Source organism: Equus asinus, chromosome 19 (genome assembly GCF_041296235.1).
Source record: "Equus asinus isolate D_3611 breed Donkey chromosome 19, EquAss-T2T_v2, whole genome shotgun sequence".
Taxonomy (NCBI): Eukaryota; Metazoa; Chordata; class Mammalia; order Perissodactyla; family Equidae; genus Equus; species Equus asinus.
The window spans coordinates 1,538,197-1,550,518 of NC_091808.1; the positions used below are offsets into that span (position 1 = coordinate 1,538,197).

The 12,322-nt window shown below is 52.4% G+C and overlaps 1 protein-coding gene across 13 annotated transcripts in view; it reads right to left on the reverse strand.

The window, feature by feature from the left end:
- SNED1 (sushi, nidogen and EGF like domains 1) overlaps positions 1 to 12,322 on the reverse strand; it is an 80,228-nt gene that overhangs the window by 17,966 nt on the left and 49,940 nt on the right. For all 13 annotated transcript variants that reach the window (XM_070489186.1, XM_070489185.1, XM_070489182.1 and 10 more), the window contains exons 17-24: positions 7,572 to 7,685; positions 6,843 to 6,956; positions 6,376 to 6,489; positions 5,039 to 5,152; positions 4,369 to 4,665; positions 2,427 to 2,610; positions 1,407 to 1,519; positions 232 to 513 (exon numbers count right to left, since the gene is read on the reverse strand). In XM_070489186.1, the coding sequence (XP_070345287.1) occupies positions 232 to 513; positions 1,407 to 1,519; positions 2,427 to 2,610; positions 4,369 to 4,665; positions 5,039 to 5,152; positions 6,376 to 6,489; positions 6,843 to 6,956; positions 7,572 to 7,685 (1,332 nt within the window). The remainder of the gene's footprint in view (positions 1 to 231; positions 514 to 1,406; positions 1,520 to 2,426; positions 2,611 to 4,368; positions 4,666 to 5,038; positions 5,153 to 6,375; positions 6,490 to 6,842; positions 6,957 to 7,571; positions 7,686 to 12,322) is intronic.

Sequence of the window (12,322 nt, forward strand, 5' to 3'; positions counted from 1 at the left end):
TGGAGCTGAGCTGGTCCATATCTCTCAGAGCAAGTGGGCTTCGTGTCCCAGATGGTAGGCTGGTGGACTGAGGAGGAGGAGGGAAACCCTGCCCTCCTGCAGAGGTGCCTGCCTGTCTGCTCTCTGGGCCTCTGTTCTGCCCGCCTCCCTGCAGCACCCACCTGGACAAGCTATCTTCCCACAGCACCTTCCATGAACTTGCAAATGTCAGCAGGGTCATGCGGGACTTACAGGTGATGATGTAGAGGTGGGCAGGCTCACTGTGTAGCTGGTCGCCCTCCGCACTCTGCACGGCTGTCACCGAGAGCTGGTACCGCCGCCCAGGCATCAGGTCCCGCACCGTGTAGGATGCCAGCCTTCCGTTGGGGACGTATCGGCTCTTGGTGCTCTGGCTGGTGGTCACGTTGATGACGTACGCCTCCAGCGAGGTGCCTGGAGTGGGGGCATCCCAGACCACATGGGCAGAGGTGGCTGTGACTCGGGTGGCAGTCAGGTTTGCTGGCGGCAGAGGCCCTGGAGGAGGCATGGAGCAGGGGAGGGAGGTGAAGGGAGCGAACAGGGTCTTCTGCCCAGGGATACAGTTTAAAGATCTGACATGGATTGCTGAAGCTTCATTTGAAGTCAGTTATTACAGACAACCTTATCATCCTAAAGGATAGTGTGCTGCTCAGGTCCTCCTGCCGTGAGAGGCACCCCCAGAACGCTACCTGCCAGCACCTGGGGAGGCACCCCGCCTGCTCAGCCCATCAGTGCACCCTCCTGTGTGGCACTTTCCATCCCCCTGAGCCTGGCCACACACGCCTTCCCTGGGATGTAGATGAGGGGAATAGGCTAGACAGGCAGGGGATAGGCCAGGGTCCAGTGCCCGGGGTCAGAGTGAGGACTGTACCCTGTGCTGACCCCTGCCCCACTGAGCAAGGCCCTGCTCAAACCTTCCCTTCTCCCAATCCACCTGCCCCCAACCCCATTCACTGGTTCCCACTGTGTGTGACAGCACGTTGCTCACTCCCTCCCATGCACTGGGGAGGGCCAGGTCTCCTCCTCACATGACACCATGGAGCTCAGCAGAGTGGACAGCATGGGCATCCTTGCCACATGCTTCTCTGGCCCTTTGCTTGGTGACCCACATTGAGTAGGAGGAGCCCAGGAACCTTTGGGTGTGAATGCCCATGCAGAGGGCTGCCCTGGAAGGGCGTCCCTGGCTAGAGGGCCCGCCAGCCCCCTGCAGCAGCCCTCCCCAGCTCCAGAGGAGAATAGGCCTCCTGGCACACTGTTGTTCAGGATACACTTGGCCAAGGGCTGGGTTTCTGGTGCTGTAGCCACTTTGGAGAGGACTGAGGGGCCTGGCAGGAGGTAGGAGATTCCAGAAGACCCCTTGTGAGCTGAGCCCACGCCGCTCTACTTACGGGTCCACACATGCAGCGGGGCTGAGGCCAGGCTCTCAGTGGGGTGCTCCTGTGCCCCGAGTCCACTGAGGGCGGTCACCCAGATGGTGTATCTCCTTCCTGGCAGCAGGGCCCTATGGGGAGGATAGCAGGGAAAGAGGAACAGGACAGTCTCTGAGGGCCTCTGTGTCTGGCTCTGCTGCCAGACTCCAGCTCCTCCCAAGCAGGTGGGACCAGGGGTCTGGGTTGTCCCGCTGCTGGTGGCCTACGCAGCCTCCACTAGGGCCAGACCTGTGTGCTCAGGTGGGAAGGTGCTCCCTGCTCTGTCTGTCTAGTACAGTGAGAGGTGGGGAGGGCTGCTGTTCAGACAGAAGAGGCCAGAAAAGGGCAGTTGGAGGAAACAGGTGAACAAGCAGACTGCCTGCCCTCTTCAGAGAGCCCTGACTGCGAGGTGGCCCTCGGCTGGAATTCCTGGGAGAGTTCCCAGCACCCTCATGGATAAGAGGCCCTTACTGGGCGTAACCGTTTGTGCAGAGACAAAGAAAGCAGTGTCTTGTCTCAGCACAGCTGGCCATCTGGTTGGGGAGAAGGAAGAAACACGCTTGGAAAAAATGGCCTTGATAAGTACAAACTAGAAATGTACAGAAGTGTGGGTAGTTCAGAGGGTGCAGAGGGACAAAATAAAAATTTCAGGCAACCCTGGGGGTGCCTGTTTTTTCCCTCTCAGAGGGGTCTGCATGACTCAGGCTGGAAGACCTTTGGGCTGGTCTCCCGGGGGCTCCAGTCTCATTATTTGTGCAGGAGGAGCCATGCCTGGATTGAAAGAGCGTCCCTGCTCTTTTGGGACAGTTTAAACACTTGTCCGGCAGCCCTGTGACAAGGCTGTGGGATGAGGGCGGCTCTGCGAGGCAGGATCAGCAGATTTCTGGTGAACACAGGAGGCGCACAGGCCCCTGCTTCTCAAGGTGGGCTGGGCAAGTCAGGGAGAGAAGGGTGGGGCACACAGGGAGAGAGGAGGAAGGGCCAGCTCCGAGCTCTTACCCAAACGTGAACCTGTCCACACTCCTGTCCACATCAGTGGACTGGTCCTCCTGGGCCTCAGGGTGGCGGATGGACAAGCGGACACTGCTGACGGTGGCATGACGGATCCTGTGCAGAGCCCACCGCACTGAGATGGCGCTGGCTGTCACATTGGTGACCTCAAGGCCCTCAACAGGGCGGGGTCCTGGGGGGCAATGAGCCATTCAGCCAGTGCTGGCACCTCCTCATCCCCAGGGGAGGGCAGGGGCTCAGGAAGGGCGCTGGGGGTCACGGAGAGGTGCCTGAGCAAGGTGCCACTCAGCTTGGCTTTGCTGAGTGTGTCCCTCAGCCACAGCGGGGACTCAGGCCAGGTGGACACATCCCAGGCTCCTGCTTTCCATGGGTGCTGCAAAGGGGCCCGCTAGGGGTGCTGCTTGGGGCCAGCTGGGTCCAGCCCGTTTATATACACCAGGGGGTGGGGTGGGGCGCTTCCTGACAGCGCTGACCCTGGCAACCCCTTCCCTGTTCTCTGGCTGACTGTTTTGATTGCACTGATGGTGAACGGCTGGGGCCTATCGGGGATAGAAGCCGGGCGAGTCCTCTGCGACCTCCGGGAAGGGGCCGGGTAGGGGCCGAACCCCAGATTAAGGGAGCCGAGAGGGGAGTCCTCAGCTCCCTAGTGGTGCAGCGCCCAGGTCCGGTGGGCCTGGTCTCTCCCTCTTACCCTGGTCTCCTGGTAAAGACCCCACCCTGATGGGGCGGGGTGTAGGGGGTGGGCTCTATCTTCCTTCCAGAAGCCGTTTTTGGGCAGACCCCATCTCGTGCTTGTGCAGCCTCAAAAGCACTTCTGCCTACAACCAAGCTCAGGATGAGCCCTTCCTCTCTCAAGACCCCCTGATGGCTCCCACTGCTACACACTTGGGGCCACCCCCCTGTCCTAGATGCATCCTCGGCGCCTCTAAGCTGTCCTTCTCCACGACACCCTATCCTGAGTTCTTTATCCCATCCCTTACTTGGTCAGCGTCTGGCATGGGCTGGTAGGTGACGCCAGGACGCCTTCCTTCCTCCTCCTGTGGGACCTGCTAAAGTCCTCTCTGTGCCTCACCTCTGAGCGTCCTCACCGCCCTCCTCACCCAGCCTGAGCCCTGGTTGGTGGGTCATGGCCACCTTGCTTCACCATACTCCCATGTGGGCACTGCCTGCCCGCTCTGACCTGCCCTGGCCCCGTGCGCCTGTGCCCTCAGTGCTGCCCAGTGGTCGCACCACTTCCCAGTCCACGCTCCTTCTTTGAGCCTCCAGCACCCCATTCCCCAATCTCTGCCCCCATGGTGCCCTTGCCAGTGCCCACCAAGGACTCGTCCCTGTCATCAGGGGCCAGCCCCGCCCTTTGTCCCCCCATGGGTGTGTTCCAGGATTCTTCCCCATCCCTCATCGATCCCAGGAGCAGACTGGCCAGCTAAGGCCCTGAAGCCTCCCTGGACGCCCCCCAGCCCCCTCCCCTTGGTGCCAGCACCCGAGACCCCTCCGCGCTGTCCACATGGCTTGCCCCTTCTTGTGAACTGCAACAGGGAGGCTCTCTCCCCACCCACTCTGAATTGCTACTTCCCTGCTCAGTGGCATCGGGGGCGGCCTCTAGATACCTGGCCTGTCCCCCAGGCTCCTGGCTGGTTCCCCTCAGCATCCCCCTGCCATGTGGGTCCCAGGCACCTTCTCAGGGAGCCCTCCCACCGTACTCCTAGCCCTGCCACCCCCTCCTATCTATCAGCCTGTCTCTCCCTATGAGGTCAGCTCCTGCCCAGAGCTGGCCATCTCCCTCTTGGCTCTGCCTGGCCCCAGAGCCAGCTGCTCCATGTGCTGAACCAGCGCCTGTGGTGAATGGGTTAATTGGTACCCCCTCTCCTTGGGGTGCCTGGCCAGTGTGGCTCTCTGCATGGGGACAGGCAGCAGTACGGGTGGCACTCACGCGTGCGGGTGAGCAGCACCGCTGGCCTGCTGATGTCGTTCTTGTTGTTGGCGTTGCGCTTGACTGAGAAGACAGAGATGTTGTAGGCCCTGCCAGCTGCCAGGGCCCGGAGCTGGTGTGAGGAGCGGCTCTGGTCCACAAAGTCCGTGCGGCGGTAGGAGCCGTCGGGGGAGGCATAGGTGACTGCGTAGCCATCCAGCATCTGCCTGGCGGCCTGGCCTTCGGGTGGGCGCCAGGAGATGGAGACCCCGCTCTCCTCCACTCGCTCCACCTTGAGGGCCGTTGGTGGGAAGAGTTCTTCAGGGTTTCGGTCAAGAACAAGGGAAGGGGGGTGGTCAGCTGTCGGCCATGGAAGCCCCGGCCCCAAGTCAGGTGTCTCGCCTGGTCAGCTCTCGGGCCTGGCTCGCCTCCGGGCGGAGGTGGGCAACCGCTGGCAGGGAGCCTGCTTGTGGTGTCGACAATGCGCTCATTTGGTCTCTGGCCAGTGCCTCCTGGGGGGGGCTCACTGGTGGGGGCACGTGCCTCCTGGGAGCTCATCTACCCCTCCATGCTTCTCGTGCAGAGCCTGGGTAAGCAACTGCCTAGATTTGGCCTGTCCTCTGGGGTATCTGCTGCCCTCTGTGGGAGGAGGGGAGGCCCTGTCCACATGCTGGTGCCCTTGCCACCTCACCTTTGGCACAGTCCTTGCCCGTGTAGCCCACTTTGCAGGTGCAGCTGTGGGACCCATTGCTGGCCAAGCAGTAGCCGCGGCTCCCACAGGGGTTGGAGAAGCAGGGGTCACTCACTGAGGGAAGGGAAAGCAGCAGTGAAAACGGGGGTGTCGCCAGGCTCTCCACCCTGGCTGGGCCCTTGCTCCCGGGGGCACGGGTTGTTCCTGCGTGGGTGTTTGTGGGGTGGAGGTGGGTGGTACCATCATGAGCACTGCTTTTGGGAGGTGAGGGGGAGGGCAGGGCTTGCCAGAGGCCCCACCGGAAGGCCGGGCAAGTGTGGCCAGGCCATCCCACCACCATGGCAGGCCAAGGTCCCCAGGTGGGTGAGGACTTGAGGTTGGGTGAGCACAGCACTGGCCCCTCCTCGGGGGTACCTAGCAGCTGGGCAGCTGAGAGCACCGGCCCCCCACGGCCTCCCTCTCTGCCAGGCTGTGGGTGCCAGTGTGCACCCAAGCCCCCCAGGCCACGTCAGGGCCCACAGTGTCCCCAGGTAGCCACAGGGGACTCTTGCAAACAACCAGCAAGCCCCTCCTACTGTCACAGCCACTGTCCTGTGTGCTTGGCATGCCCTCACTGCCCCCTGCCTGTGCAGTCAGACTCTCTGGCCACAACCAGTTCCCACTGTGTCTGTCCCCAGGCAGGCCCCTGTGCCTTGCAGTTGCTGGGTCACAGGCCTTGTCCCCAGTGCAGCCTTCACTGCCCTGTGGTAGGGCCAGAGCCCAGCAGCCCTACACAGCTGAGTGCTGCCAGCCAGGCCCAGCTTGGGGGCTGGGGACACTGGAGCAAGACAGGTTAGGCCACCCCCCTCCCAAGGACATGACGATCAGCAAGATGGGGAAGTGTTGACGAGACAATTTCAGAGAGTGCTAAGTACTATAAAGGAGAAAAATCGTGCTGGGACATCAAGTGATGGGTGGGGCCTCCCTGCAGATCAGTGGTCAGGGAAGGCCTGGTCCAGGGGATGTTTCAGGCAGGACATGATCCCTGAGGAGACCCCGCCATGGGCCAATCGGGGAGAGTATTCCAGATGTAAGAACAGCGAGTGCCAGGACCCTGGGCTGCCGAGAGCTTGGCCTGTGCAGGGACAGCAGGGCCGTGAGGCTGGACGTGGAGCCAGAGTGGACGTGAGGCTGGAAGGGGTCTGCTCGCGGTGAGGTGGGGCTGTTGGGGAGGGTAAGTGCAGGAGATGGGGGAGCTAGGGAGGTGCGTCATGGGACTGAGGGGAGACCAGAGGAGGGGCTGCCAGTGAGGACTGAGAAGGGGCCTTTGGAGGAGGCACAGGCGGCCCTCGCCCTACCTGTCTCACAGTGGTAGCCGAAGAAGCCCTCTGGGCAGACGCACAGGTAGGCCCCGCCGCCGTTCTCACACCGGCCTCCATGCTGGCAGGGGCTGGAGTCGCAGGCGTCCACCTCTGGAGAACACCCAGAGAGTCGGCCCGAGCCGCAAGGGGGTGTCTGGGGGAGGGAGGAGAGGACAGCGGGAAGAAGGGAAGGGGAGGCCAGGAGAGCGGCTGGGCGGGTGGGGGGGCAGTGGGCAAGCCCTCCCCCTTGTTGGGCGCCCAGCCCTCCCCTCACCCCTTACTCTTTGGGGTCCCTCCCTCCAGGGGGCCTGTCCAGCAGGCTGGCGGGAACTGTCCCCTCCCCTCTGCTCTTTGAGCGGCCCAGGGTCTGCGCTTGTTGAAAACAGGTTTGCCTGGGGTGTCTGGGGTGCTCCATGTGGGTGAGGGCTGGGGGCACCAGGGACCCACCCTGGCGCAGCTCCTACCTATCTCACAGTGGACCCCAGTGAAGCCTTCGGGGCACTGGCAGACAAAGGCGCCAGGCAGGTCTCTGCAGGAGCCTCCATTTCTGCAGGGCTGTGCCTGGCACTCATCCGTCTCTGCAGAGAGAGAACATGCATGGGCCCACATGACCCCCAGGATTCCGTGTGTGCCCTGAGGCTTCAGCCTCTCAGCTGCCCCCTCCACTGCCTGCCCAACAAGCCCCGACCCCCACGCTGTTTCTGTCTTCACTGCCCAGGCTTCGAAGGGCCCCCACAGGATGTCCTGGGCCTGACCCTCCCTGGGCTGGCATCTCTGTCTCAGGGCTTTGAGCCTCACACAGGCATGAGGGGTGCAGGGCTCCCCTCCCTCCACTGGCTTGGAGCCCTGGACCAGGAGTCAGGGGCACGACGTGCCCTGTCCACACCCCACCTTCTCTGCTCCCAAGGCCAGAGTCTGCAGGAGGCAGGAGAAGAGGGTGGAGGTCAGCGTTTCCCAGCTGAGCTCTCAGTCTTCCGGGGAGGTAGAGGCAGAGATGTTTATTAACCGCTGCCTGGATGTCAGAGCTCAGAGGCCTGAGGGAACAGGCGGTGCCCAACCAGACGGAGAACAACAAAGGGAGACAAGTGGTGGAGCAAAGTGACCACATCCAGTGGAACCCCAGTGCCTCAGGCCCATGGCCAGGGTGCCTGAGCTGTGGCTCCACCCACAGGGAGGGCTGGGACCCCTCTTACCGAGTTCACAGTGGGCTCCTTCGTGCCCTGCACTGCAGATGCACAGGTACCCAGCGACATGGTCCTGGCAGGAGCCCCCGTGCAGGCATGGCTGGGATTGGCACTCGTCGATTTCTGAGAGAGAGAGCCCAGCCCGCGGGGCCAGGAGTGAGCCCAAGAATAAAGCAAGGTGGCCATTACTAGAGGCAATGGCTTGAAGCCAAGTTAAGACAGATATCAATTAGTTTTGTTCTGAGGAGCTGGACATAATTCTATGACATTCCCTTGCTGCCTGGAGAGGCCAGAATCCAGGGAGGGCACTCTTGGAGGGGAGGGGGCACACAGCAGACTCGGGGACCTGGCGCTGCGCTGGTGTCTATGAAATGACTAGGGCTGCTCATAATGACCTTGAGGGCTCTCAGAAGACACTGTGGGACTTAATCCCAATGGCTCTCAGGTGGACAGGCCCAATCTTGCCAAGTCAAAACATAATAATCATGTATGAAACCAATACATTTGAGGATGAGTCCTTCATTTAAAAATATTCATCACAGGTTTTTTTCATACTGGGGGTCCTGGTCCTAAACTCGCAATGTTCAACTTAGAAAAGTTTAATTTTAATGCTTAAGATGTAAATAAATAAATAAATGGTAGTGACATAATGACTCCGGGGGGCCAGTACCCAGCCTGGGAACTAGAATGTTGACTGGCTTATCTGGTCACTTGCACTTCCTCATCCCTTGTGACACGAATTTCTGTGGTTGTCATCTCTGTGCCTCTTTAAGTTAGTTTTTAAATTTTTATGAATTGCCTAAACATTATATGGTTTTGGTTTTGCTATTTATGAACTTTATTAATGGATTATTGTGATATACATACACTTTTCTCACTCAACATTATATTAATAAGATATGCCCATATTATTGTGAGTCACTGTGGGTCACTGCTTTTCACTGCTGTATAATATTCCACAGTGTGATTATATCATTCTACCATTCTTGTTTGGTGGGAATTTGGGTTGGTTCTAGACTTTTTGCTATTGGAAAAAAATGCCTCTGTGTATATTTTTTTCATGTCTCCTGGTGTAGATGTGCAACTTTTTCTTAGATTTATTCCTAGAAGTGGAATTGCTGGGACACAGTTTATATAAACAGTCAACTCAATAGGCAAATTACCAAATCCTTTTCAAAGGACTTATACTGATTTCCACCTCCTCCAGCAATTTATGAGAAATTGTGTTGATCCACATCCTCACCAACATATGGGCTTTTAGACTTCGGAAGTTTTGGCAACTGAATGTGTCTCATTGTGTTCTTGATGCGCACTTCACTGGTTACCAAGGAGGCAGAACATTTCTTCCTATGTTTGTTGCCTTTATGTGTCTCCTCTTCCATGAAATGCCTACTCGTGGGTTTTGCCTATTTTCCTATTGGGTTGATTATTCTTTTCTTATTGGTTCATAGAGTCCTTCATATATTCTTGAAACTAGTCATATATCTATCTATATCTATATATCTTCTCCCAGTTTATAGCTTGTATTTCATTTTCTTCTTCAAGGCAGATAAATTTAAGTTCCCAATTTTTATATAGTCAATTTGTCCATTTTTTTCATTTAAAGTTAGTGCTTTTTTGTGGCTTAAAGAATCTTTTCCTACCTCAAGGTCAAAAAAATATTAACCTATATTTTCCAGAGAAAATTGTATAGTTAAAAAAAAATGTAAGTCCTTAATCCATCTGGAGGCAACTGTTGTGCCTGGTGAGAAGTAGAGCCCAGTATGGTACTCTTACAAGTGCATCCCTATTTCATTCCAGCCATCGTCAAGATTCTTGTATGCTTGCTTTTAGTAGTTTATAGTTTTAGCTTTTATGTTTATGTTTACAGTTCGCTTCACACATGTAAAAAATTTAGGTGTTTGATGCTATGGTACATAATATTGTTTCATTTTTCAAGGGTTCACTGCTAGAATATGAAAATAGGATCGGTTCTGCTATGATTGGTTCTGTATATTGACCTTGTATCCTGTGACCTCGTTGAATTCACTTGTTAGCTGTACAGCTTCTTTTGTAGACTCTCTTAGGATTTTCTGTGTGCGTGATCGTGTCATCTCTGCTTCTTTCTTCCCAATACATATGCATTTTATTTCCTTTTCTTGTCTATGGCACTGTCTAGGACCTCCAGGACAAGGAGGAAGGAATTGGTGAAATGGACACCTTTGCCTTGTTACTGTTTATAGCAGGGAGCTTTCACCATTAAGTGTTTTCTTACCTGCTGGTTTTTCATGGATGCCCTTTGTCAGGTTGAAGAAATTCCTTTCTACTCTTGGTTTATTTAGAGGTTTTAATAATAGTTGAATATTTTCAAGTGATTTTTCTGCATCTATTTATAATCATATGGTTTTCTCCTTTATCTCCTAATACAGTGAATTACATTTACTGATTTTCAAATGTTAAACCAGCCTGTGTTCTGGGGATAAATTCCTCTTGGTCATGATGCATTATCCTTTTTCATGTAGTAGTGCGTTTGATTTAGTAATATTTTGTCAGGATTTTTGTGTCTATGTTCATGAAGACTATTAGTCTGTAATTTCATTTTTTGTAATGTCTCTGGTTTTGGTGTCAAAGCAATACTGGTTTCATTAAATGAGTTCATATAGAGTATTCCTTTCTTAAATGTTTGATAGAACTCACCAGTGAAACAATCTGGTCCTGCCATTTTCTTTGCAGAGGGTTTTTAATTAAAAATTAAATTTCTTTAATAAATATAGGGCTATTCGTATTTTCTATTTATTCTTGTGTCAGTTCTGGTAATTTGTGTCTTTTGAGGTATTCATCCATTTTCTCTAAGTTGTTAGATATATTGGCCTAAAGTTGTTCACAGTATCCTCCTGATGCCCTTTAAACACTGCTGGATCTTCAGTGATGTCTCCTCTTTCATTCTGATATTGCTAGCTTTTCTTTTTCTTTTCCCCTTGGTCAGTCTAGCTAGAGGCTTATCAATTTTATTGACCTTTTCAAGGAACCAGTTTTTGGTTTCATTGCTTTTATCTGTATATGTCTTTTTTATAGTTAGATTTTATAATTTGTTGTTGATATACAAAAATGCAATTAATTTTGTTATAATAACTGTTATCCACTAAACATGTTACATTTCTTGTCATTTTCAGTAGTTTGCCAGTAGATTAAAGCATAACAAGCATAACAGCAGCAAATACTGACATTTTTGCTTTCCCCTTTAGCATTTTCATGACTTTAATTTCTTTTTCTTACTTTATTGCATTGGCTAGTACTGCCAATATAATATTGATTAGACTTAGTGATAACAGGCATCCTTGTCTTATTCTCAATTTTAAGGGGAATGTTTCTCTATTTAGGATAATGTTTATTCTAGGTTTGAGGAGAGACCTAGTAAAATTGCCTCAGAACATAATTTCTCTCCCCCTCTTGGTAGCTCAGCATGTCTGAGTCAGTTCAGTGGAACAGCTTTTGAATCCCAGATCCTTCCCTTTTATAACAAGGATAAGGAAGCTCATTGTTCCACAGCTCTCCTGATGCAACCTGTACTCTTTCCTCTATAATGTGGACTGTTACTGTCATGCTTACGTGCTGCTTCCAGTCCCGCTGTGCTGGCCTGAGCACACCTCTCTGTGGGACAGTGAACACTTGGACGCTGATGTGGGCTCTGCTACTTCTTTTAAATTTTCCCTCCAATAGATCTTATCTTATTTTACACCACACATACTAGAGGTGTGTGTGTATCGTGTTATTTTTTTTTTCTGGATAAGGAAGTACTTTTTAATTCCTTATTTGGTAAGAATTTATTTCATGAAGGGACATGAATTTTGTCAAATGCTTATTATTCATTCACTGGGGTTCTTATATATGATTTTTCTCCTTCAATTGGATAATATAGCAGATTTTTCTAATATCAAACTATTTTTGCTAACAGCTCAACTTGATAATGGTGTATATAGTCTTTATGGACTGTTGAATTTCTGCATCTATGTTCACATGTTTAATGGACCCATGAGTTTACTTTCTCCAACTGTGCATATCTGGTGGTGGTATCAAGGTTATACTGGCTTCACAGAATGGGCTGGCACACATTCTTTATTTTCTACTCTCTGGAAAAGCCTGTATAGTGCTGCAACGACCTGTTTCTTGTCAGTTTGTTAGAATTTACCATAGCACTGTTTGCGCCTGGTGTTCCTTTGTAGGAAAATGCTTTAACTACTGTTTCAATTTCTTTAAATAGTTATAGGAATATGAAGACTTTCTATATTTCCTTGAGTCATTTTTGGTAAGTTATATTTTTCTATGAATATCATGTCCATTTCTCCTCAGTTTTCAAATTTATTTGTGTAGACTAGTTGGTAGTATTTCCTTATTATCTTTTTAATCTTTGCTGTATCTATGGTTATGTCACCTTTTTCATTTATAAAGATTTTATTTGTGCTTTTTGTTTTTCTTGATCAGGCTTGATAGAGATTTGTACATTTTAGTAGGCTTTTTAAACAACTAATTTTGGTATTTCTTTATCTTTTCTTTTTACCTTTGATTTCTATTCATTAATTATGGCTCGTACTTGTGCTGCCCTCTTTCCTTCTGCATTCTTTAGTATCATTTGTTGTTCTTTTCCTAACTTCTGAAGTCAGACATTTAGTTCATTAATTTTGAACTTTTCTAATATGAGTATTTAAGGCTATAAATTTCCCATGAAGCACTGCTTTTGCTGCATCACACAAATTTTGATATAGCAAGTGATCGTTATTATT